The 27,774-nt window shown below is 37.9% G+C and overlaps 1 protein-coding gene across 2 annotated transcripts in view; it reads right to left on the reverse strand.

Annotated features, from left to right (window-relative positions):
• Positions 1–1,700: 1,700 nt before the first annotated feature.
• The window catches only part of CFAP299 (cilia and flagella associated protein 299), a 604,081-nt gene continuing 578,007 nt past the window's right edge, over positions 1,701–27,774 (reverse strand). For both annotated transcript variants that reach the window (XM_059155053.1, XM_059155220.1), the window contains exon 6: positions 1,701–1,939. In XM_059155053.1, coding sequence (XP_059011036.1) covers positions 1,844–1,939 — 96 coding nt within the window. In that variant the 3' untranslated portion in view covers positions 1,701–1,843. The remainder of the gene's footprint in view (positions 1,940–27,774) is intronic.

Consider the following 27,774-nt stretch of genomic DNA (forward strand, 5'->3'; position numbering starts at 1 on the left):
AAAATCAGGACACACATTTTTACATTACCACCATCTAATCTTCAGAAACCCTTCAATTTTCACCAGATGTCTCCAGTATCCTCTTATAGGATAAAGATACAATGCAGAATCATATGTTGCATTTGATTATCGTGTCTCTCCTTCAGTCTGAGACCGCTTTTCAAGCTTCTATTTTCAAGATCTTGACAACTTGAAGATCTCAGGCCAGTTATTTTGCATAATGTCTATGGATTTTTTTTTTTCTAAGTTTCCTCTTGATCATATTCAGGTTATGCAACTTTGGCAGGATTATTACAAAAGTGATGGTGAGTTATTCTCTTGCACATTACTTGGGGGACAAATTCAGTTTCCTTCATTACTAAATATATTCCCTTCCATCGCTTGTTGAAAGTGGTGACTTCCAGTTTTTTCCATTATTCCCTCTGTAACTAACACACATTTTGTGGGAGATATTATGTAAATATTCCATTCCTCATCAAACATTTCATTTATTCATTTGTTCATTTATATAGATGAGTATGGGTTCATGGTTTTATATTTTCTGCCTGTTTTTTTTTTCATTATTTATTTTGATGCCCAAATTGTCCCAGGTTTGGCCAGTAGGAACTTTTTCAATGTGGATGTGGTTTCCTTTTGAAAAATCCCTTCATTTTTCAAGAATTTCTTTGCTTTCTGGCACAAAAAGAAGTTCTAGATCCACATATTTTCCCTGCCTCAGCCCTGGAATCAGTCATTTCCCCAAGGATGACTGCTTCTTTTTGGTAGAAAATGGTGGTGAGAAACCAAGATCTGGGTGCCATGTGTGCTCATTGATTGGGTGTTGCTGTTTTGAAGTCCTCTTATTGAACAGAGAAATGGCAAGTGCATCATAAAACATTAACATATGTTCTGTATTTGTTGTATATATTGAAAATCATGAGATCACACCCATACACCTAATTCTAATTTAATACCACTCTCCTCATCTTGTATGAAATCTCCAATATTATGCCAGGCCATCACCCCCCTGTGAATATACCTTTCTCCCCCCATTGGAGCTCTGATGCCCTGCTCTGGGCTTTCCCATTCCCACACATTGAGCAGACTTCTGTCTTGCTTGGCCCCAACTAATGGCCACAGTACTGGATTGCTTAGAAAGAGAAGAGAATGGGAAGAAGAGGAAGACTCAAATATTAATTTTTAAATCACAAGTGGCACAAAAGCCACCTGCAGTGTCACGTGAGGAAAACATGTTCTTCCCTAATGAAGTCCTCACTTCCCTAAAATCTTTTGGTTTCACTTAGATTTCCTTTTCTCAGCTGCATGGTCATGGGGTTCACATTGTCCAGGCACACAAGTGTATCAAACACTTCATTTTATACACCACCTCATGGAACATTTGAGATTTTATTTCCTCAGACAGAGCTATTGAAAACCTTGTATTTAAATCTTCTTACTCTTGTTCTTCAATTTCAGACTTCCCAATATTCAACAAATTTAGTAGATAGAACTGCCACCTGGTACAGATTCCAGACCTCTATATTTGGCAATAGTAGGACCTGGAGTATTTTTGTTTTGGAAATTCTGAGCTACAAAATAAGTAGCAAGAAGATTCTCTCCCAAGAACTGTTACAATCAGCTTCAGGATTTAGAGGGAAAAATTTAGAAAAACCTCAAGTCAGATTAAGATCTGTACCCCACAAAGAGAGTCACAATTATGGTTTTCTTTCTAATTTCTTTATCAACTTTTATTATTCCAGCTTGCCTCCCAGCTACAGGACTCACTTGTTTTCTAAGTTGTTTCTGGTTACAGAATTCATTCAAATTTAGCAAGCCATTAGGGGACCATGTAACGTGTTGGTAGTTAAGTCTTTCTTCTGGAAATGTGGTCAAAAAGGACAACTTGAATGTAGAGTTCTGTCTGGATAGGGGTTCTAGTAGAGTTGTCACCTGGGGAAGACTAAAATACATAAATTATATTGTTAATCAGTCCAGTCTATCATGCAAATGATTGGCATTAAACAAATTTTCTTGTTTCAATATTATAGGAACAGAAAAAAAATGCAATGGCCATTAAGACATTTTCATGTTTCAACTGAAACGAAATTTAAAAAAATAAATAAAAATGTTTAAAAAACAGACATTTTTATGTTTCCCTTCAGGTTCTTTTTCTTAGGAGTGGTGATAATTCCAATCAGAAGCTTTGAGGCTCTGGGATGTGATATTACTGAAAACTATCAGAAGCTCATACTTGTCTGGACCCTGCTAAACCCCACGAGTCAATAACTCTGCAGAATTTCCAAGGAAGGACTTATAGACACATGTGATCACAGGTTAACAAATTTTTAAAAAATCCTATCACAATTTCAAGTTTGTCAAATAAAAATGACCTTGAGTTTGGAATTGATGAAGACTAGAGGAAGTGCCTGTCCATGGTGGGTTTAATTAAAACCTTCTTATCTGTTTAAAAACTATTTGAACTTTTTTCCCCCTCCCTTTGAATTATAATCTGTGAAAAAAGATTTGCTCTTTATATTTTTATTCAGGATACTCTATAATACAACTAGGCTCCTGGGGAACTCCTGTGGGAAGGAGTATTCACTAATGTGGTATTGATAAGAGAGAAAAGATAGACTCTAAAAGAGTTGGCAATATCTACAATTGGAAATATTATTCAATGCACAAAAGAATGAAGTTACTTGCTCTCTTCTTGTAGAAAGAGATGATAAGGCATTTAGATTTAGGACTAGAGGAAAGCTTTCATCCTGCTTTGTCCCCATGATAGTAATTTCTTGTTAGCAAGAAAAAATGTTTTAGTTTTTCTTTTAAGTAGAGTCAGCAAAACTGTGAAGACTGAAGTGGGTAAACAAAAATAGTGGGTATCCTGAGTGACTCACCCATCCAACTTTTTTCTGCCTTTCATGGTATTTGTTCTATTTTACAACTCTTTAAGTTGTGGAAAACTTGATAATAATGCAAAATATTCTTGTCAAAAAGATGGAAATTAATTGCATGCAATAGAATTCAATTAATTATTACACTGCATTGAGTTCTATTTGCAAATTAATTTCAATTTTTCTTATTCCCTATATGTTTTGCTCCTAGAATTCTCCTTTGATTGCTCTTTCTATAATTAGTAAATTAAATAAAAGAGTTGGCACATTCATGTCATATCTGTATGAGAGTTATAATTATATCCTTCTATGAAAAATTACCTTGTATACAATTACCTTGTGAACAATTATCTTGTAGTAAATTACAATGCCCGATGGAGTCAGCTGATGTCTGAGGAACCTGTGTTGTTGGAGGAGTGTTATACCTCATGTAGGACATAATCCGGGGCATTTCCTGGTTTCGAGAGGTAAATTCCCTCTTGTCACAGAACTTTCACTTTGCCTATCCTCTGTTTCTTTGCATATTTTCCATTTTACTACTTTTGTGATTTGTTTTTGTTTTGGGGACTTTTAAAATCAACAAATTATTTCCCATTGGTAACAGTAATTTGGTTTTGTGGTCAAAATTTTGTGATCTTTGTAAATAGAGTAATAGATTATAGAGATTTATTCTTTCTTGGAGAGAAGACAACAGAGAACATGATTTGTTAGTATTTTATTTTCTTTGTCTGCTTGTCTGTTTGAGCTCAGATTGACAATCTTGTGCTTATCAGGAAAGGAAACAACCTTTGGATATATAGTCTGGTAATTTTTTTGTGTTTACTTTTGGTCTGTGGCTAATGTTTAAAATTCCAGGAAAACAAGGAAATCAAAACTTTGAATACTTGATATATGTATACTTAAAAAGTTACTCTTATAGGGGTATCTGGGTAGCATAGTAGATTGGGTGTCTGACTCTTGGTTTTGGCTCAGGTCATGATCTCAGAGTCATGAGATTGAGCCTTGTGTTGGGCTCTGAGCTCAGTGTGGAGCCTGCTTGAGATTCTCACTGCCTTTCTCTCTGCCCCTCCCCACCCATGCATGCTCTCTCTCCCTGAAATACATACATAAACCTTTATAAAAATGTTATTATTTTGAAACTCAGAAATATTTTGAACATTAAAGTTCATGTAATTAAGGTAAATTTTGGTAAGTCAGACTAGTATAATCATTTGGCTTAATAAAAATGGCTTATAGTGTGACTTATGAGTGTTAGGTATAATACAAGCATACATTTTATGCTACTTGGGTTTGCTTTTCTTAAATTTATTCAAATACACTGATAAAACTACACAAAGTAATAAGGACAGACTAAAACCACTGTCTATGTGCTTTTGTGTTCCAAAGAGAAAATAGTTTTGTTTTATAATACAAGCTTTATAGTACTGGTTTTACATATGAATATACATTGTATAAATATATACAGTAGTGTTTTTCAGGCCTTTTTTTCCTTTTTGTTCCTTTTCAAAACCTCTGTACAATCTTAAGACTTACTAAGGACTCCCAAAAACTTTTATGTGGGTTATAACCATCAATATTTACCATATTAGAAGTTGAAACTGAGAAATTTTTAAATACTTACTGATTTGTTTGACTAGAACAATGATGAACATGAATTAAAATGTTAACAGAAATAACATCTTAATAAATATAAAAATTACTTTGAACTCCTTGGTACCCTGAGATTTGTTGTGACAGAAAAAGTAAAATAAAGGGCAAATTTGGAAGTAAATTTTACTTGACTTGGTTTATAGCACTTGAGTTTGAAATGAAGTGATGAAATATTATAAAATTTTCCTAATGTTTGCCTTATCTTGATGGGCTTGTTTTTTTTTTTTTTTACTTACTGGTTCATTTCTTGACATATATATAAATATTTTTTTGACCTTCTGTGTCATCTGTCTAGGTAGCAAATAATGTGTGTCTTATAGGAAATTTTTTCTATGCTTTATATTGAATTTATTACATTCCTGATTAAGAAAAAGAAAGAAAAGAACAGATTCCTCACTTATATAAAGATAAGTTCCTTTACAATCATATTAATGTCTATACTTATTTAAAATGTATTATTATTTTATTTTTTTAAGATTTTATTTATTTATTTGCCAGAGAGATCACAAGTAGACAGAGAGGCAGGCAGAGAGAGAGAGAGGGAAGCAGTTTCCCTGCTGAGCAGAGAGCCCGATGCAGGACTTGATCCCAGGACCCTGAGATCATGACCTGAGCCGAAGGCAGAGGTTCAACCCACAGAGCAACCCAGGCGCCCCTAAAATGTATTATTATTTTAAATGCTTATTTAATTAAATATATGACTAAGTATTATTTCTCTAGTATCCTGATCCTAGCTTAATCAAATGTCCAAATATCCTCTAACAGTTTTAATTTCTAATTTCTAATTTTTACCTTCCATTAATTGGACTCCAAGTGTAGAAAAATTAAATGAAACTTTACACGTACTTTACACTTAATTTTCCATGGCCATTTAGTTATTTGCATTGGTTCAAAAGGAGCTGTTAATTTTTTAAAAATCAGGTTGTAAGTGTACACATTGAAAAGCCAAGGCCCTGCCTGAAATGTCATATTTGAAAATAGTACTCATTTAAATCAGGTAGGAACAGCCACTCTTGATGAACTAAGTTTGATTATTGTATTGTATTGTATTGTATTATTGTATTATTGTCAATGTGTTTCTTTGATTTTGTTATTAATGGGTTTATATAGTTGGTGCTCCCATTTTAGGGGCATAGATATTTAAAACTGTTAGATCTTCTTGTTGGACAAACCCTTTGAGTATGATATAGTGTCTTCCTCATTTCTTATTATAGTCTTTGGCTTAAAATCTAATTTATGTGATATAAGGATTGCCACCCCAGCTTTCTTTTGATGTCCATTATCAAAATTGTTTACCATCCCCTCACTTTAAATCTGGAGGTGTCTTTGGGCCTAAAATGAATTTCTCGTAGACAGCATATTGACGGGTTTTGTTTTTTTATCCATTCTCATACCTTGTGTCATGTGATTGGGGCATGTAGTCCATTTATATTCAGGATAACTATTGAAAGATACAAATTTAGTGCCCTTGTATTGCCTGTAAGGTGACTGTTACTGTGTATTGTCTCTGTTCCTTTCTGGTCTACTACTTTTAGGCTCTCTCTTTGCTTAGAGGACCCTTTTCAATATTTCCTGTAGGGCTGTTTTTGTGTTTGCAAATTCTTTTAGTTTTGTTTGTCCTGGAAGTTTTTTATCTCTCCTTCTATTTTCAATGACAGTCTAGCTGGGTATAGTATTCTTGACTGCATTTTTTTCCCATTTCATGCTCTGAATATGTCATGCCAGTCCTTTCTGGCCTGTCAGGTCTCTGTGGATAAGTCTGCTGCCAGTCTAATATTTCTACCATTGTATGTTACAAGTCTGTTTGTTACAGACTTCCTGTTCCAAGCTGCATTCAGGATTTTCTATTTGTCACTAAGACTTGTACGTTTTACTATTAGATGATGGGGCGTGGACCTATTTTTAATGATTGTAAGGGGAGTTCTCTGTGCCTCCTGGATTTTGATGCTTGTTTCCTTTGCCACAGTAGGGAAATTATCTACTATAATTCACTCCAATATACCTTCTGTCCCTCTCCCACTTTCTTCTTCTTCTGGAATCCCAATTATTCTAATATTGTTCATCTTATGGCATCACTTATCTCTCAAATTCTCCCCTTAATAACAAAATCAAAGAAACACATCGACAATAATACAATAATAGTAGGGGACTTGAACGCCCCCCTCACTGAAATGGACAGATCATCCAAGCAAGAGATCAACAAGGAAATAAAGGCCTTAAATGACATATTGGACCAGATGGGACATCACAGATATATTCAGAACATTCTATCCCAAAGCAACAGAATAGACATTCTTCTCCAATGCACATAGAACATTCTCCACAATAGACCACATCCTGGTCACAAATCAGGTCTCTACTGGTACCAAATGGTTGAGATCATTCCCTGCATATTTTCAGACCACAATGTTCTGAAGCTTGAACCCAATCACAAGAGGAAAGTTGGAAATAACCCAAATACATGGAGGCTAAAGAGCATCCTTCTAAGGAATGAATGGGTCAACCAGGAAATTAAAGAATTGAAAAAAATCATGGAAACAAATGATAATGAAAACACAGCTGTTCAAAATCTGTGGGGCACAGCACAGGCAGTCCTGAGAGGAAAGCATATAGCCACACAAGCCCTTCTCAAGAAACAGGAAAGGTCTCAAGTACATAACCTAATCCTACACCTACAGGAGCTGGAGAAAGAACACCAAAGAATGCCTAATCCCCGCAGGAGAAGAGAAATCATAAAGATCAGAGTAGAAATTAATGCAATAGAAACCAAAAGAACACTAGAACGACTAGTGAAAGTAGAGCTGGATCTTTGAAAGAATTAATAAATTGATAATCCCCTGGCTAGACTTACAAAAAGAAGAGAGAAAGGATCAAATAAATAAAATCATGAATGAAAGAGGAGAGATCACAACCAACACCAAGAAATACAAACGATTAGAAGAACATGTTATGAGCAACTAAATGCCAGCAAATTTGACAATCTGGAAGAAATGGATGCATTCCTAGAGACACAGAAACTACCACAACTGAACCAGGAAGAAATAGAAAACCTGAACAGACCCATAACCCATAACCAGTAAGGATATTGAAGCAGTCATCAAAAATCTCCCAAGAAACAAGAGCCCAGGGCCAGATGGCTTCCCAGGGGAATAATACCAAACATTAAAGAAGAATTAATACCTATTCTCCTGAAACAATTCCAAAAAATAGAAATGGAAGAAAAAATTTGAACTCATTTCATGAGTCAGCATTATGTTGATCCCAAAACCAGACAAAGACCCTACCAAAAAAGAAGAATTACAGATCAATATCCTCAATGAACACAGATGCGAAATTTCTCACCAAAATAGTAGCCAATAGGATCCAACACTACATTAAAAGGATTATTCACCACAACCAAGTGGGATTTATTCCAGGGCTGAAAGGTTAGTTCAACATCCGCAAATCAGTCAATGTGATAAAATACATTAATAAAATAAGGAACAAGAACCATATGATCCTCTCAATAGATGCTGAAAAAGCATTTGACAAAGTACAGCATCCTTTCTTGATCAAAATTCTTCAAAATGTAGGGATATAAGGCACATACCTAAATATCATCAAAGCCATCTATGAAAAACCCACAGCAAATATCATTCTCAATGGGGAAAAACTTAGACTTTTCCCCCTAAGGTCAGGAACATGGCAGGGATGTCTACTATCACCACTGCTATTCAACATAGTACTAGAAGTCATAGCCTCAGCAACCAGACAACAAAAAGAAATTAAAGACATCCAAATTGGCAACGAAGAAGTCAAACTATCACTCTTTGCAGATGATATGACACTTTATGTGGAAAACCCAAAAGATTCCACTCTAAAACTGCTAGAACTCATATAGGAATTCAGTAAAGTGTCAGGATATAAAATCAAGGCACAGAAATGCAACAGCAAGACAGAAGAAAGAGAAATTAAGGAACCAATTCCATTTACAATTGCTCCCAAAACCATTAGATACCTCCATTAGATACCTAGGAATAAGAATTGTATTCAGAAAACTATAAAGTACTCATGAAAGAGATTGAGGAAGACACAAAGAAATGGAAAAATGTTCCATGCTCATGGATTGGAAGAACAAATATTGTGAAAATGTCTATGCTACCTAAAGCAATCTATACATTTAATGCAATCCCTATCAATATACCATCAATTTATTTGGAAGAACTGGAACATAATCCTAAAACTTATATGGAACCAGAAAAGACCCTGAATATTCAGACTAATGTTGAAAAAGAAAGCCAAAGCTGGTGGTACCACAATTCCAGACTTCAAGTTCTGTTATAAAGCTTTCATCATAAGACAATATGGTACTGGCACAAAAACAGACACATAGATCAATGGAACAGAATACAGAACCCAGAAATAGACCCTCAACTTTATGGTCAACTAATCATTGACAAAGCAGGAAAGAATGTCTAATGGGAAAAGACAGTCTCTTCAACAAATGATGATGGGAAAACTGGACAGCCACATGCAGAAGAATGGAGCTGGACATTTTCCTTACACCACACACAAGAATAGACTCAGAATGGATGCAAGACCTTAATGTGAGGAAGGAATCCATCAAAATCCTCGAGGAGAACACAGGCAGCAACCTTTTCAACCTCAGCTGCAACAGCTTCTTCCTAGAAACATCTCCAAAGACAAGGGAAGCTAGGGCAAAAATGAACTATTGGGACTTCGTCAAGATCAAAAGCTTTTGCACAGCAAAGAAAACAGTCAACAAAACCAAAAGACAACGCGACAGAATGGGAGAAGATATTTGCAAACGACATATCAGATAAAGGGCTATTATCCAACATCTATAATGAACTTCTCAAACTCAACACCCAAAGAACAAATAATCCAATCAAGAAATGTGCAGAAGCCATGAATAGACATTTCTGCCAAGAAGACATCCAGATGGCCAACAGACACATGAAAAAATGCTCCACATCACTCGGCATCAGGGAAATACAAATCAAAACCACAATGAGGTACCACCTCACTCCAGTCAGAATGGCTAAAATGAATAAGCCAGAAAACAACAGATTTTGGCGAGGGTGTGAAGAAAGGGGAACCCTCCTACACTCTTGGTGGCAATGCAAGCTGGCACAGCCACTCTGAAAAACAGCATGGAGGTTCCTCAAAAGTTGAAAATAGAGCTACCTTACAACCTAGCAATCACACTACTGGATATTTACCCTAAAGATACAAATATAGGGACCCAAAGGGGAATATTTACCCCAATGTCCACAATAGCCAAACTATGGGAAGAACCTAGATGTCCATCAACAGATGAATGGATAAAGAAGATGTGGTATATATACACAATGGAATACTATGCAGCCATCAAAAGAAATTAAATCTTGCCATTTGCAATGACGTGGATGGAAGTAGAGGGTATTAGGCTGAGTGAAATAATTTAATCAGAGAAAGACCGTTATCATATGATCTCCCTGCTATAAGGAATCTGAGAGGCAGAGTTGGGGGCTTGGGGGTAGGAAAGGAAAAAATGAAACAAGATGGAATTGGGAGGGAGAAAAACCATAAGAGATTCTTAATCTTACAAAACAGACTGAGGGTTGCTGGGGGCGTGGTGGAGAGGGTGATTGGGTTATGTACATTGGAGAGGGTATGTGTTGTGCTGAGTGCTGTGAAGTATGTAAGCCTGATGATTCACAGACCTGTACCTCTGGGGAAATAATACATTATATGTTAATAAAAATAATCAGTAAAAAATTTTTAAAAAACTATAGAAAATTGTGTAGCAGATAATAACAATTACAGAAGAAGAAATACAGTATGCTAACACGCATATGAAAGAAATTTTCACCTCTAATAATAATAGCAATGAGGGGCGCCTGGGTGTCTCAGTGGGTTAAGCCTCTGCCTTCAGTTCAGGTCATGGTCTCAGAGTCCTGGGATTGAGCCCCACGCATAGGGCTCTTTGCTCAGTGGGGAGGCTGCTTCCTCTCTCTCTGCCTGCCTCTCTGCCTACTTGTGATCTCTGCCTATCAAATAAACAAATAAAATCTTTTAAAAAAGTAACAATGAAAATGAAAATGACTCCAAATAAGTCTGAACCATAAAATCAACAAAGTTTAAAAAGCATGCAAAAATAGGATATGGTGAAGAGTCAGCCTTAAATAGCTCAGTAAATTAATACTAACTACAAAGTGAGTTAACAATATCCTTATAAAGCTTTCTGATATGTCTTTTTGACTAAGCATTTTCCATTTTAAAAATCCATCTTTGGGGCACCTGGATGGCTCTGTTGGTTAAGCATCTGCTTTTGGCTTAGGTCACGATCCCCAGGTCCTGCAATGAAGTCCCATGTTGGGCTCTACTTCTCCCTCTTCTTCCTCCCCCTCCCTCTCCACTCATGCTCTGTCTCTGGCTTTCTTTCTCTCAAATAAATAAATAAAATATTTAAAAGAAAAAATAAAAGAATCCATCTTAAAGACAAAATCAGAAACTTGGTTATAGACTCTCATTTAAACCTTGGAGAGAAAAACAGAGACCAATGTCCACAAATGGGAAATTCCTATGTAAATTATGACTAATTCCTAGAATATTATTTATATTGTTTTACAGCTTGCTTTTTTCACTTAATAATGTCACATGAACATTTTTTCATACTAGTACATCACTTTTACTAACTATAGCTTTATTTTTTTTTAAGACTCTTGTGTACTATTTCACTATGTTGATGTATCATGATTTATTTAACCATTGCCAGTCACGGGCACACAGATTATTTCCAGTGTTTGATTACTGCAGGGAAAAATGATACTCTAGGACTTCATTGTTTCTAAGTTGATACACTGCAAAGAAACAATATTCATTAACTGACCACCCATTTAGTGGCACATTAAATACATTTTCTTATTTAATCTTCACAACAACCTTTTGTGAAATGATTGTTTTACAGATGAGAAGATAGTGGTAGAAAAGTGCTTGGAGAAATTAAGCAGTTTGCCCTAATCACAAAGCTGATAGGATCTATTTAGGTCTAGCCCCTCTTAAATAGCTTTAAGCTCCAGCCTGAGTCCTGGTAGCAATTCCTGACCCTTTCCTGCTTGTTCTATGGCTCATCCAGACCCATCAACTGCTCCCAGATATTTTGGAGAATACTTAGGTCTCATTTTCAAGTGGAATTCATTAAGAGATGTATGCAGGTCTTTCAATATCCTAAACTATTACACTACTCTCTGTGTATGGCCCATATGTACATTTTTTTTTTTTTTGGAGCAAATCCATGAAATTTTCAAATAAGTTGTATTTCCCAAAAGATTAAGAACCTATCCTTTGGAGCGGCCTCTTGTGCTTGTGAGGTCGTTTTCTGGGGGCACCAAGTTGGGGCTGCCCTTTGCTTGATTGTGTTTTATGCTGAGATATCCCAGCCAGCAATAACAATTGAGAAACTGTCGACATAAAATTTTCCACTCTTGCCAATGGCCTTGATCACTATTCATGCTATCGTGTTCCATGTTCCAATAAATGTCAACATCCCTCATTCTGCTTTGGGATTTCAGTGCCTCAGAAATTGTAAGCATCTGCTGGGGTGGTGAATGGTTAAGAAGGGGCCATGGGAGTTGACTACCGGTTCAACTGTTGAGACCAGAAGAAATCATGCTCCCCTTGAATTAGAAATAATCCCTTAGCTGTGGTTGTGCACCTGCAATGACTCCATGCCTGATTTGTGGGTCTTCTGGTGTCTGTTTCTTTGTCATTAACTATGAAGTCTTTGAAATCACGGAGGAAACAATTCTTTTGTTCTTATTCATGCATTTCATTCAGCCAAGAACCTAAACGTCCACACTTTCTGATACTTTGCCCTAACTTGTGATAATAAGTTTTGCAAGAAAGTGAGCATGAATTGAGGGAAAAGCTCTTTTCCTCCAGTTTCTCCTTTCTCATTTCCACAGTAGTTCTATTATACCTTTGGCATTCTGTTTTATTACACTGCCCTTTTTTTCTTTGACATGTATGTTTTATTGGGATATTTCCTTTTTTTCTACTGCGTACATTTAGCTGGGATGGTGAGTGGTTATCACTCATACTTAGCGTTAAGCACTGATACGCAAACAATAATGTGAATTTTTATATTTAATTTTCTCTTTCCTCTAGCTCACCTTTCTTGTGCTGTGCTTCATCGGTGAGTTCATACTCTTAACAACATGTGGTTATTTCTAGGGGTTGTTCTGTCATAGTGTGTATAAAATTAAAATCAGTTTTTCAGGTCAAGAGGAGGGCACAGCATTGAAGTTTTAGGAGTTTTAATTCATAAAACTCAAGCTCTGTTATGTCATTTTAAAGATATTCCTCAAGGCCATTGATTTTAGCAGCAGTTTGTTGAGTAAATACTTAATTTATATGTGGTAGACTTTCAGTTCAGGTATACCAGGTGATTGCCCAGGGGAGAAAATGTTTAAAAGCTTCTTAGTATGTGGGTGTTTTAGGGCTATAATCAACCAAACATTCAGTAATTTGGGCAGTGAAACCAGAAAGTTGGCTAGACCTCAGCTTTACCTAATAAGTGTGCCTGTGCCACAGTTAAATAGGAACATTTACAAGAGGCCTCCAAGGAAAATCTAGGAGCCAGAAAAGTGGTGTAGGTAAGTGAGTGTCCTGTGCTCCAGTAATTCGAGTTTGCGTGGGGCTGGAGGGAACACTTGGAGACTTATATTCTATTCAGTAGGGGTTGTTTGTTTGTTTTTCCTTAAATGTGCAGTAGGAAATATGCCTGAACTCCTTAAAAAGGCATATGGTAAAATTGAGAACCTTCACTAGGACTGTGGAGCTTTAAGGGATTAAGTCTGGATCATCTGCAGGAAGGACATGTAATGGGCCGCCCTTTTGAAAGGAGCAATTTCAGTCCCGTGGCAGGTTCCCTCTGATTTTTTTTTTTTTTAAAGACACATTTATTCAGCGTCATGATCAGACTATTACATTTAGCAATCAACAGCATGGGTGCAAAAAAAAAAAAAAAAAAAAAAAAAAAAAAAAAAAAAAAAAAAACTACATTAAAACCCTTTGTTGGAATGCTTTACACTTTCCCACTGATGTTAACGTAGTCCGTGGGCCAGGAGGCGGCATTGAGGCAATTAATACCTTTCCTGCTAATAGCAAATACTTGGGTAGTAGTTGCTTTGGAGGAACAAAACAGAGAGGAGTTTTGATAAAATACCACTAGAATCATTAGAATCTTTCTCTAAATTAAACAAACAAAAATTGTGTTTTTATTGGTAGAAATTATTTTTAATTTTAAACTTTGTTCACTTAGTCTTTTGCTCATAGGAAAAGAAAGTAGAATTTGTCTTTTTTTTGGTATCTGCATAACATACAATGATGACTATATATTCAGTTTAAAAAATAATAAAAATATTTGTCTTGGGACGCTTGGGTGGCTCAGTTGGTTTAGTGTCTGCCTTAGGCTCAGGTCATGATCCCAGGGTCCTGGTATTGAGTCCCACAAGGAGCTCCTTGCTCAATGGGGAGCCTGATTCTCCCTCTGCCTGCCACTCCCCCTGCTTGTGCTCTCTGTCTCTCTCTCTCCTTCTTTGACAACTAAATTAAAAAAAAAAAAAAAACAACTTAAAAGAAATACTTTTCTCATTTGCCCATGGACCTAACATATCACCATTACCCTGACACCCAAGGTCACTACTCCAAAGTTCAGTAAAGAACCCCCAGGTTTTATTCATCTGCCAAAGACGGAAAAGTACCACAGTCAATTACTCTGGTAATTTTCAGCTAAAAATAGGTTAGCTCTACATATGTTTCTAGTGCCCAAGATCCTGAAATATGTTAAAATTAACCTCAAAAGTTTCCAGAATTATTTTTGGCCCCACTATTCATTTCTTTAGCAAATATTTAATATTCAATTTGTTCATTCCACAGATGTTTACTGAGCATCTACCATATGCTAGTACTGGAGATACATGGTAAAGTGACCAGAAAAGTTCCTGCCCAAGGTTTCAGGTTTTGCTTTATGAGTTTCTGTAGCATATATCTGTTTCATTTGAATTTCTGGACAAACCCATCTGACAAAGTGATTCTTGATGAGACCATGATAGCAAGAATGGATACCATCACCCAACTCTGTAATGATCCACGTAAGTGAGGGGGGAAAGCGGCAGTTTATCCCGGAAGCATCTAGTGTGGTCAGTGTTTTTGCCACGGAGGTTGTCCAGAAGTCTGGCATATGGTTGTACTTTCTAGTGTGTATAGTCTCAGGAATATGTAATTTAGACCACTTACAATTAAAACTTATTTTAGAAGAATGAAGTTTGATTACCTTATGGACATACATAATCTGTAAGTTGAAACCAACAGCTAATAAAGTACTAATTAACTAATAACAAAACAATGGATATCAAATCCAGCTAACCTTTAGGACCACCTGGGGAAACATCTAAAAATATAGATTCCTGGGCCTCTCCACAGACCAATTCAGCTGGAATCGCTTGGGGTGGAGTGTAGGGCTCTGTTGGCCACTGTGAGGAGAGGGGAGGGGCAGATCCTTGACTGAACTGACAGAAATCCCTCCGAATCAAGACACTGTGGGTTGGACACTGGTAAAGAGCTCTTATGGTAAGTGTATGCATTCCAAAGCAGCACATTTTTCTGTTTCAACAATTGTGGTTTTCAAAAGGACAAGTCTGGATTGGGGGCATCCTGTTGTACAGTGAGGAGTATTGTTGTATAAAAAGAAAATAACTACATCCTGCCAAGTCAATGCACAGTCTGCTCCGTACCTGCCTTCCAGATTCTGTGACACTCAGGATGGATCCAGGAAGGTTTAGTCCATAAAATGTCTTTTGTTTCACCAATTTCCTACATTTAATAGGAACCACGCATCTTTGACATCTTTTAACATGTATTTTTGCTTGCCTGTTTGCTTGTTTATTATCAGCCATTTATCAAACATCTATATTCAAGCAGATTTTATTAGACTAACAAAATAACAAAAAGGAGACTGTATTATGGAATTTCATATTTTCATACTGATTTTCTTTTGCACACCAATGAAGGTTAGGCAATAGAACAATAACCTCACCTCCTTTCAAAATGGCTTAATCATTTTCATACTCAGAAATTCTAAGTCATGACACAAATGGTACAGATTCTCATTGAACTATGTAGAATGGGGGAAAACCTACTAGATTTGGTTTCCACCCTTGAAATTCAATTTTCTCTCAAAATTTCCTTGTTATTACGTCCCTTCTTACACCTAGATCCCAACCCTGGTTGCACATTAGAACCATCTGAGAGCTTCTGAAAAGTACAGTCGCCCTGGCCTTCCACCTGGAACAATTAAGTTAGAATCTTTGGGGATGAGGTTAGGCCTTGTATATTCTGAAGCTTCCTGGGTGATTCTGATGTCCGGCCCATGTTCACAGCTCCTCTCTGAACAAAACGGGGTCCTCTCTCCATGCAGACCCACGCTTGGTGCTTCCTCACCTACGTATGGGACGTTCCCTCCTACCAGAGCATCCCTTCTACTCCAATCCTCATGTCCTCACCATACCCCCCTTCAAGATCCAGTTCAGATGCTATCTCTTTTGTTAACCCATTTTATTTTATTCGTTTTTTAAAAAGATTTTAATTTATTTATTTGTCAGAGAGAGGGAGCAGAAACATGGAGAGCTACAGGCAGAGCAGGCAGAGGGAGAAGCAGGTTCCATGCTGAGTAAGGAGCCCGATGTAGGACTTGATCCTAGGACCCTGGGATCATGACCTGAGCCGAAGGCAGACGCTTAACCAACTGAGCCCCCCAGATGTCCTTTGTTAACCCACTTCTGGATGCAGCAGGTCCAGAGTAAACCGTATCCTCTCTCAATCCTTTAGAACTTTTTCTGTCCTCTCAGCTCACTAGCTAGTTTGCCATTTCTGGGCATATTGTATTTTTCCATCCACACTTCAATTAACGTGTAAGCATTTTAAGGGCAAGAAAACCACCTTTCTGATTCCTTTTTATATCTCATAGTGCCCAGTAGTTACTCAATAAATGCCAGGTTCAGAAAAAGGGGATGGAAGGAAAACTGAAGAGACAACAGACTTACACGGGTTCATTCGGCTCACCTTTTTCTCTGTACTCCTCCTGGATTAGCTCATACTCTCCCTTTCTCTTTCCTGAAGGTTGGGGTGAAGTAAGACCTCTCAGATTTCTTTTTCCACATAAATATGCATTCTCTTAGTTCTGTCTTTGCCTAAATGATCAGGCGGTTGCAATATTTAAAACATCAACACAGAAACTTGCTAACTGCAGCAGGACTTCTATCTAGTTCTAGTCCTCTTGGTCTTTACCTTGATTGTTGTTATGCTAGCATCTTCTCTAGTTTGTCGTCCCTAGTCTGTCCTAATTTAGTCCCTCTCATTCTCTAAAAACATAACTTTTGGAGTGCTTGGGTGGTTCAGTCAGTTGAGCATCTGATTCTTGATTTCAGCTCAGGTCATGATCTCAGGGGTGTGAGATAGAGCCCATGTGGGGTTCCAAGCTCAGACCAGAGTCTGTTTGGGATTCTATCTCTCCCTCTCCCTCTGCCTCTCTCCCCACAGCCCAACATGTGTATACACTCTTCCATTTTCTCTCTCAAATAAATAAATAAATAACATCTACAAAAAAACAAAACAAAACAAAAAAATACCACATAACTTTCATCTTGTTATTTCCCTGCACAAGAGCTTTGTGTAAACCCATTTCCTCCCAAGTCTCGTTCACGATCCTCAACAGTCCTACACTCAAGCCTTTCCATGACCTCTTCATGCTTAGCTCCTCTCAGTGCTATGCTCTTCTCACCATTCCCTCTCCACTGGCCCCTACCCCAGATCAAATATCATCTCTCCTTCCACTGAATTCCCAATACGTTTCTCTTTTTTGCAATATATCACTTTCTGCTTTATACTGCAGTTATATTTTTTACATGCCTATTTCCCTAAAAGTACTCTAAGCTAAATAAAGGGCAAGGCTTGAACTCTTGCTCCTCGTTAGATCTCCTACGGTGTCTCATAACATTTACACTGAAGCTCCACTGCTAGACTTCACCGATAATGAACTATGTGACTTTGAGTAAGTCATTAAACATGTTTGAGTCAATTTACTCATAAACCAAAAACATTTTTTAAAGGACTTATTTATTTATTTTAGAGCAAGAAAGCATGAGTGGGAGGTGCAGAGGGAGAGAGTATCTCAAGCAAAATCCATGCTCAGCATGGAGCTCCATGCGGGTCTCGATCCGATGACCTGGAGACCAGACTCAGAGACCCCGATCTGAACTGCAACCAAGAGTTAGATGTTCAACTGACTGTGTTGCCCAGGTGCCCCTCAACAACATGTTCTAATTCAACAGTCTTAATCTCAGCTGGTTTAAATTATATATTTCTGGGTTCGTACAACACTTGCAAGTATATACCAAAATTAAGATTTCTGCATAACCTTTAAAAAGCTAAAATTATGGCTTCACTAGCTGCTTTCACTGATAAACTCTTGTGCTCCTTTCCGGACTTACTGGGATCAATATAGAATGAAGTGGCTATTCCCATTCTGGCTATCATTATATACCAAGTATCAGTGACATAATCTGCTTCTCAATTTTTAATTAGTGAGTATTATTTTTGTGTGTTTGGAGGGAATCGTTCATTCAATCATTTACTCCATGATACTTATTAAGCATCCATTAACCAGGCTTTTTTTCCTGGTGATGCATTATCGCATTTAGTGAACGGAAGCAGGGAGGGGAGACAAGCTGGTGCCATTAAGGAAGATTTTTCCTATGTTTGACTGTTCTATACAATCTGTCCCTCCAATTAGTAGATCATGAAGGTTTTAGACCACCCATATTATTTTAAGACTCAAGGAAACTCTCCCATGGTTAATGCTTCTTAAAAGCAAAATTCCATTTTTTTTTTTCATTTGTCCAGATAATGCAGGGAGTGAGTGCAAAGTGCTTCCACTCAATCCTTCTAAGATAATACACTGGAAACATTTCGGTGGGTGTGAATCACTCAGACAAGCATTCTTCACTCAAAAATAGAAACCAGCTTTATTTGTTCCAGATGTTATACAGCTGCAGGGAAGTTAAAGCCAGTGGTCCTGTTTTCAATGCAACCAAACTCTTATTGCATTTGGAATTTCTTAACCAATGAACTCATATTACTCGTTCTAAGATCTGCACAATTTTCTTTTTTCCACTGTTACCATTCACAAACAACTATGTTTCATGGGAACCACATTAACTCATTTCAGAGTTAATGAGTCCACATCTGTGTTATACAGAGGAAAGACATCCTGTTTATCACAGTTTCCACCTTTCATTTATCTTGACCTTTTTAAATTTTAAGTGTAAAACATTTCTTTTTTTTTTTTTTAATGGTTTTACTTATTTATTTGAGAAAGAGAAACTGCACAAGCGGGAAGGGGAGCAGGAGAAAGAGAGAAGCAGGCTCCCTGTTGAGGATCTGGATCTGGATCTCCCAGGATCTGGAGATCATGACATGAGCCCAAGGCAGATGTCCAACTGACTGAGCTACCTGAGCAACCAGTGTAAAATATTTCAAAGGGATTATTTGAAGGAAAAGACAAGAAGAGTTGAGTTTTATTGTTTTAACAATATTATGGTGTTATAAATTATGGTATTGATTTTATTTATTTTTTTAACTTAATTTAATTTTATTTTTTTCAGTGTTCCCAAATTCATTGTTTATGCACCACACCCAGTGCTCCATGCAACATGTGCCCTCCATAATACCCACCACCAGGCTCATCCAACCCCCACCTCCTTCCCCTCCAAAATCCTCAGTTTGTTTCTCAGAGTCCACAGTCTCTCACGGTTTGTCTCCCCTTCCGATTTCCCCCAACTCACTTCTCCTCTCCATCTCCCTATGTCCTCCGTGTTATTCCTTATGCACCACAACTAAGTGAAACCATATGATAACTGACTCTCTCTGCTTGACTTATTTCACTCAGCATAATCTCTTCCAGTCACGTCTATGTTGATACAAAAGTTGGGTATTCATCCTTTCTGATGGAGGCATCATACTCCATTGTTTATATGGGCCATATCTTCTTTATCCATTTGTCTGTTGAAAGGCATCTTGGTTCTTTCCACAGTTTGGCAACCATGGCCATTGCTGGGTCACGGGGACTATGAACATTGGGGAACAGATGGTCCTTCTTTTCACTACATCTGTATCTTTCCTTTGCTCTTCAGAAGCTTTTGATCTTGATGAAGTCCCCAAAATTCATTTTCGCTTTTGCTTTCTTTGCCTTTGGAGACATATCTTGAAAGAACTTGCTGTGGCCAATGTCAAAGAGGTTACTGGCTATGTTCTCCTCTAGGATTTTGATAGATTCCTGCCTCATGTTCAGGCCTTTTATCCATTTCGAGTTTATCTTTGCATGTGGTGTAAGAGAAATGGTTGAGTTTCATTCTTCTATACATAGCATTCCAATTTTCCTAGCATCATTTATGGAAGAGACTGTCTTTTTTTCACTGTATATTTTTTCCTGCTTTGTCTAAGATTATTTGAACATAGAGTTGAGGGTCCATATCTAGGCTCTCTACTGTGTTCCACTGGTCTATGTGTCTGTTTTTGTGTCAGTATTGGTGTTCATTTAAGGAAGAATTTCAAATAAAATTATTAATAATAACATTAAGTTTAAAAATGTAACTTATCATTGTGCATTTGTAATTTTAACAACTAGATAGCTTGTTTTTGATTATTCTGTAGGTCTGTAAGAGATGCTATGTGGTGCATGAAGGATAAAAGGATCATAGCTCTTAGAAGAAGGTAAGTTAAAGTATTATGTAGATGAACATGCTAATTTCATATCTAGTCCATAAAAATTAAAATATATGTGTTATATTTTGTTTGAGGTCAAATGTTTGAGAACACTGTTTGAAAGGAGTGCCAGATCTCTTGAGATTATTGTCCTTTTAAGGAGAAGCTTTTCTCCATTTGTGGTTCATAGATAAGCTGAAATAGAACCACACTGGCTGTTTGTGAAAATATGTATGCCTGGGACAAGTTGAGTCAGAATCTCTGAGAACTGGGGCTGTAGAGGGGACTTTAAAGATCAGGAAACAGCAGCAACACTCACATCTTCCATTTGTGAATGTGAAAACTCTGAGAACTTAAGTGAATTTCACCAGGCCAGGCAGCTAGTTAATTATAAAGTAAGGCATAGAATTTTGTTTATTGGTGTTGAAACCAGCATTTTTTTTCTAGTAGGTCAGCTATAAGATTTATCTTTGAAAAGATAAAATTAAAAGAAAAATTAAATATAAGTATCTAAATTTTATCAGGTGTCCCATCAATGGTTCTTTTATACCTAATTCCTTTAAATATTTTTTCCTCTCATCACTAATTAACTGGAACCTATTCTTCCTCCAGGATTTGGAAATACCTTTCCTTCAGATTCATCACAAATCTTTTGAATTATAATGAAATTATAATCAAAATATCTCTCACCTCCTACGAACACCTGGGTGGCTCAGATCGTTAAGCATCTGCCTTCAGCTCAGGTCATGATCCAAGGCTCCTGGGATCGAGTCCCACACTGGGCTCCCTGCACAATGGGGGGTCTGCTTCTGTCCCTCCCCCTGCTCCTTCTCTCTCTCATTCACTCTCCCTCTCCCTCTCATTCAAATAAATAAATAAAGTCTAAACAACAAAAGTTTTTATTCAATAATGACTCCACAAAGGCTGTAAAAACTATAATTCATGACATACATTCTTGAAATATGTATATGCCCTTAGTTAAAATAAAGCCATAAAGTAGTTTAAGTGTGGATCATCAAAACTGATTCAAAAATTTATTTTGTACCTCCTAAGGAAGCCATTAATACTTTTTTTTTTAATTTTTTATTTTTTATAGACATATATTTTTATCCTCAGGGGTACAGGTCTGTGAATTACCAGGTTTACACACTTCAAAGCACTCACCAAAGCACATACCCTCCCCAATGTCCATAATCCCACCCCGTTCTCCCAAACCCCCTCCCCCCAGCAACCCTCAGTTTGTTTTGTGAGATTAAGAGTCACTTATGGTTTGTCTCCTTCCCAATCCCATCATCTTTCATTGATTCTTCTCCTACCCACTTAAGCCCCCATGTTGCATCACCACTTCCTCATATCAGGGAGATCATATGATAGTTGTCTTTCTCTGCTTGACTTATTTCGCTAAGCATGATACGCTCTAGTTCCATCCATGTTGTCGCAAATGGCAAGATTTCATTTCTTTTGATGGCTGCATAGTATTCCATTGTGTATATAGACCACATCTTCTTGATCCATTCATCTGTTGATGGACATCTAGGTTCTTTCCATAGTTTGGCTATTGTGGACATTGCTGCTATAAACATTCGGGTGCATGTGTCCCTTTGGATCACTACATTTGTATCTTTAGGGTAAATACCCAATAGTGCAATTGCTGGGTCATAGGGCAGTTCTATTTTCAACATTTTGAGGAACCTCCATGCTGTTTTCCAGAGTGGCTGCACCAGCTTGCATTCCCACCAACAGTGTAGGAGGGTTGCCCTTTCTCCGCATCCTCGCCAGCATCTGTCATTTCCTGACTTGTTGATTTTAGCCATTCTGATTGGTGTGAGGTGATATCTCATTGTGGTTTTGATTTGTATTTCCCTGATGCCGAGTGATATGGAGCACTTTTTCATGTGTCTGTTGGCCATCTGGATGTCTTCTTTGCAGAAATGTCTGTTCATGTCCTCTGCCCATTTCTTGATTGGATTATTTGTTCTTTGGGTGTTGCGTTTGCTAAGTTCTTTATAGATTCTGGACACTAGTCCTTTATCTGATATGTCGTTTGCAAATATCTTCTCCCATTCTGTCAGTTGTCTTTTGATTTTGTTAACTGTTTCCTTTGCTGTGCAAAAGCTTTTGATCTTGATGAAATCCCAATAGTTCATTTTTGCCCTTGCTTCCCTTGCCTTTTGCGTTGTTCCTAGGAAGATGTTGCTGCGGCAGAGGTCGAAGAGGTTGCTGCCTGTGTTCTCCTCAAGGATTTTGATGGATTCCTTTCACACATTGAGGTCCTTCATCCATTTTGAGTCTATTTTTGTGTGTGGTGTAAGGAAATGGTCCAATTTCATTTTTCTGCATGTGGCTGTCCAATTTTCCCAGCACCATTTATTGAAGAGGCTGTCTTTTTTCCATTGGACATTCTTTCCTGCTTTGTCGAAGATTAGTTGACCATAGAGTTGAGGGTCTATTTCTGGGCTCTCTATTCTGTTCCATTGATCTATGTGTCTGTTTTTGTGCCAGTACCATGCTGTCTTGATGATTGCAGCTTTGTAATAGAGCTTGAAGTCCGGAATTGTGATGCCACCAACGTTGGCTTTCTTTTTCAATATCCCTTTGGCTATTCGAGGTCTTTTCTGGTTCCATATAAATTTTAGCATTATTTGTTCCATTTCTTTGAAAAAGATGGATGGTACTTTGATAGGAATTGCATTAAATGTGTAGATTGCTTTAGGTAGCATAGACATTTTCACAATAGTTATTCTTCCAATCCAGGAGCATGGAACATTTTTCCATTTCTTTGTGTCTTCCTCAATTTCTTTCATGAGTACTTTATAGTTTCCTGAGTATAGATTCTGTGTCTCTTTGGTTAGGTTTATTCCTAGGTATCTTATGTTTTGGGGTGCAATTGTAAATGGGATTGACTCCTTAATTTCTCTTTCTTCTGTCTTGCTGTTGGTGTAGAGAAATGCAACTGATTTCTGTGCATTGATTTTATATCCTGACACTTTACTGAATTCCTTTATAAGTTCTAGCAGTTTTGGAGTGGAGTCTTTTGGGTTTTCCACATATAGTATCATATCATCTGCGAAGAGTGATAATTTGACTTCTTCTTTGCCGATTTGGATGCCTTTAATTTCCTTTTGTTGTCTGATTGCTGAGGCTAGGACCTCTAGTACTATGTTGAATAGCAATGGTGATAATGGACATCCCTGCCGTGTTCCTGACCTTAGCGGAAAAGCTTTCAGTTTTTCTCCATTGAGAATGATATTTGCGGTGGGTTTTTCATAGATGACTTTGATGATATTGAGGTATGTGCCCTCTATCCCTACACTTTGAAGAGTTTTGATCAGGAAGGGATGCTGTACTTTGTCAAATGCTTTTTCAGCATGTATTAAGAGTATCATATGGTTCTTGTTCTTTCTTTTATTGATGTGTTGTATCACATTGACTGATTTGCGGATGTTGAACCAACCTTGCAGCCCTGGAATAAATCCCACTTGGTCGTGGTGAATAATCTTTTTAATGTACTGTTGAATCCTATTGGCTAGTATTTTGTTGAGTATTTTCGCATCTGTGTTCATCAAGGATATTGGTCTATAGCTCTCTTTTTTGGTGGGATCCTTGTCTGGTTTTGGGATCAAGGTGATGCTGGCCTCATAAAATGAGTTTGGAAGTTTTCCTTCCATTTCTATTTTTTGGAACAGTTTCAGGAGAATAGGAATTAGTTCTTCTTTAAATGTTTGGAAGAATTCCCCCGGGAAGCCGTCTGGCCCTGGGCTTTTGTTTGTTTGGAGATTTTTAATGACTGTTTCAATCTCCTTACTGGTTATGGGTCTGTTCAGGCTTTCTATTTCTTCCTGGTTCAGTTGTGGTAGTTTATATGTTTCTAGGAATGCATCCATTTCTTCCAGATTGTCAAATTTATTGGCGTAGAGTTGCTCACAGTATGTTCTTATAATAGTTTGTATTTCTTTGGTGTTAGTTGTGATCTCTCCTCTTTCATTCATGATTTTATTTATTTGGGTCCTTTCTTTTTTCTTTTTGATAAGTCGGGCCAGGGGTTTATCAATTTTATTAATTCTTTCAAAGAACCAGCTCCTAGTTTCGTTGATTTGTTCTATTGTTTTTTTGGTTTCTATTTCATTGATTTCTGCTCTGATCTTTATGATTTCTCTTCTCCTGCTGGGCTTAGGGTTTCTTTCTTGTTCTTTCTCCAGCTCCTTTAGGTGTAGGGTTAGGTTGTGTACCTGAGACCTTTCTTGTTTCTTGAGAAAGGCTTGTACCGCTATATATTTTCCTCTCAGGACTGCCTTTGTTGTGTCCCACAGATTTTGAACCGTTGTTTTTTCATTATTATTTGTTTCCATGATTTTTTTCAATTCTTCTTTAATTTCCCGGTTGACCCATTCATTCTTTAGAAGGATACTGTTTAGTCTCCATGTATTTGGGTTCTTTCCAAACTTCCTTTTGTGGTTGAGTTCTAGCTTTAGAGCATTGTGGTCTGAAAATATGCAGGGAATGATCCCAGTCTTTTGATACCGGTTGAGTCCTGATTTAGGACCGAGGATGTGATCTATTCTGGAGAATGTTCCATGTGCACTAGAGAAGAATGTGTATTCTGTTGCTTTGGGATGGAATATTCTGAATATATCTGTGATGTCCATCTGGTCCAGTGTGTCGTTTAAGGCCTTTATTTCCTTGCTGATCTTTTGCTTGGATGACCTGTCCATTTCAGTGAGGGGAGTGTTAAAGTCCCCTACTATTATTGTATTATTGTTGATGTGTTTCTTTGATTTTGTTATTAATTGGTTTATATAGTTGGCTGCTCCCACGTTGGGGGCATAGATATTTAAAATTGTTAAATCTTCTTGTTGGACAGACCCTTTGAGTATGATATAGTGTCCTTCCTCATCTCTTATTATAGTCTTTGGCTTAAAATCTAATTGATCTGATATAAGGATTGCCACTCCTGCTTTCTTCTGATGTCCATTAGCATGGTAAATTCTTTTCCACCCCCTCACTTTAAATCTGGAGGTGTCTTCGGGCTTAAAATGAGTTTCTTGGAGGCAACATATAGATGGGTTTTGTTTTTTTATCCATTCTGATACCCTGTGTCTTTTGACAGGGGCATTTAGCCCATTCACATTCAGGGTAACTATTGAGAGATATGAATTTAGTGCCATTGTATTGCCTGTAAGGTGACTGTTACTGTATATGGTCTCTGTTCCTTTCTGATCTACCACTTGTAGGCTCTCTCTTTGCTTAGAGGACCCCTTTCAATATTTCCTGTAGAGCTGGTTTGGTGTTTGCAAATTCTTTCAGTTTTTGTTTGTCCTGGAAGCTTTTAATCTCTCCTTCTATTTTCAATGATAGCCTAGCTGGATATAGTATTCTTGGCTGCATGTTTTTCTCGTTTATTGCTCTGAAAATATCATGCCAGCTCTTTCTGGCCTGCCAGGTCTCTGTGGATAAGTCCGCTGCCAATCTAATATTTTTACCATTGTATGTTACAGACTTCTTTTCCCGGGCTGCTTTCAGGATTTTTCTCTTTGTCACTGAGACTTGTAAATTTTACTATTAGGTGACGGGGTGTCGGCCTATTCTTATTGATTTTGAGGGGCGTTCTCTGAACCTCCTGAATTTTGATGCTCATTCCCTTTGCCATATTGGGGAAATTCTCCCCAATAATTCTTTCCAGTATACCTTCTGCTCCCCTCTCTCTTTCTTCTTCTTCTGGAATCCCAATTATTCTAATGTTGTTTCGTCTTATGGTGTCACTTATCTCTCGAATTCTCCCCTCGTGGTCCAGTAGCTGTTTGTCCCTCTTTTGCTCAGCTTCTTTATTTTCTGTCATTTGGTCTTCTATATCACTAATTCTTTCTTCTGCCTCATTTATCCTAGCAGTTAGAGCCTCCATTTTTTATTGCACCTCATTAATAGCTTTTTTGATTTCAACTTGGTTAGATTTTAGTTCTTTTATTTCTCCAGAAAGGGCTTTTATATCTCTCGAGAGGTTTTCTCTAATATCTTCCATGCCTTTTTCGAGCCCGGCTAGAACCTTGAGAATTGTCATTCTGAACTCTAGATCTGACATATTACCAATGTCTGTATTGATTAGGTCCCTAGCCTTCGGTACTGCCTCTTGTTCTTTTTTTTGTGTTGAATTTTTACGTCTTGTCATTTTGTCCAGATAAGTGTAAATGAAGGGGCAAGTAAAATACTAAAAGGGTGGCAACAACCCCAGGAAAATATGCTTTAACCAAATTAGAAGAGATCCAAAATCGTGAGTGGGGAGAAAGGGGATAAAAAGAGGTTCAAAAAGGAAGAAAGAAAAAAAAAAAGAAAAAAGAAAAAAAAAAGAAAAGAAAAGAATTTTTTAAAAAAGAAAACACCTACGAAAAATGTAAAAAAGAAAAAATATATATATTAGATAAACTAGTAAAAAATCGTTAAAAAAGAAAAAGGTAACATTTAAAAAAATTTTTTTACCCAAAGGCGAGAATAAAAAAAAAAAAAAAAAGAAAAGAAAAAGAAAAAATTAAATTAACTGCAAGACTAAAAAAAATCACAGGAAAAAAGCCATGAGTTCCGTGCTTGGCTTTCTCCTCCTCTGGAATTCTGCTGCTCTCCTTGGTATTGAAACCGCACTCCTTGGTAGGTGAGCTTGGTCTCGGCTGGATTTCTTGTTGATCTTCTGGGGGAGGGGCCTGTTGTAGTGATTTTCAAGTGTCTTTGCCCCAGGCGGAATTACACCGCCCTTACCCGGGGCCGGGGTGAGTAATCCGCTCGGGTTTGCTTTCAGGAGCTTTTGTTCCCTGAGCGCTTTCCGTAGAGTTCCAGAGGACGGGAATACAAATGGCGGCCTCCTGGTCTCCGGCCCGGAGGAGCCGAGAGCCCAGGGCCCCACTCCTCAGTGCGCCCTCAGAGAACAGCGCCCAGTTACTCCCGTCTGCCTGACCTCCGGCCGCGCTCCGAGCTCACCGAGCCTGCGACCGGTTCAAGGTAACACGGAGCTGCGAGCTTACTGTCGGCTCCGTCTCTGTAGCCGGCTTTCCCGTTCCAATAGCCGCAAGCTCTGCGACACTCAGACACCCCCATCCTTCTGTGACCCTGCGGGACCTGAGGCCACGCTGACCCTGCGTGGGCTTCGCCCCGGTTTAGCCTCTGGAGCGATGTCCCTCAGCAGAACAGACTTTTAAAAGTCCTGATTTTGTGCGCCGTTGCTCCGCCGCTTGCCGGGAGCCGGCCCCTCCCCCCGGGGTCTATCTTCCCGTCGCTTTGGATTCACTTCTCCGCCGGTCCTACCTTTCAGAAAGTGGTTGTTTTTCTGTTTCCAGAATTGCTGTTCTTCTTCTCTTCGATCTGCCGATGGATTTTCAGGTGTTTGCAATCTTTAGATAAGCTATCTAGCTGATCCCCGGCTAGCTGAAGCAGTCTCAGCCTGCTACTTCTCCGCCATCTT

Source organism: Mustela lutreola, chromosome 1, assembly GCF_030435805.1.
Source record: "Mustela lutreola isolate mMusLut2 chromosome 1, mMusLut2.pri, whole genome shotgun sequence".
Taxonomy (NCBI): Eukaryota; Metazoa; Chordata; class Mammalia; order Carnivora; family Mustelidae; genus Mustela; species Mustela lutreola.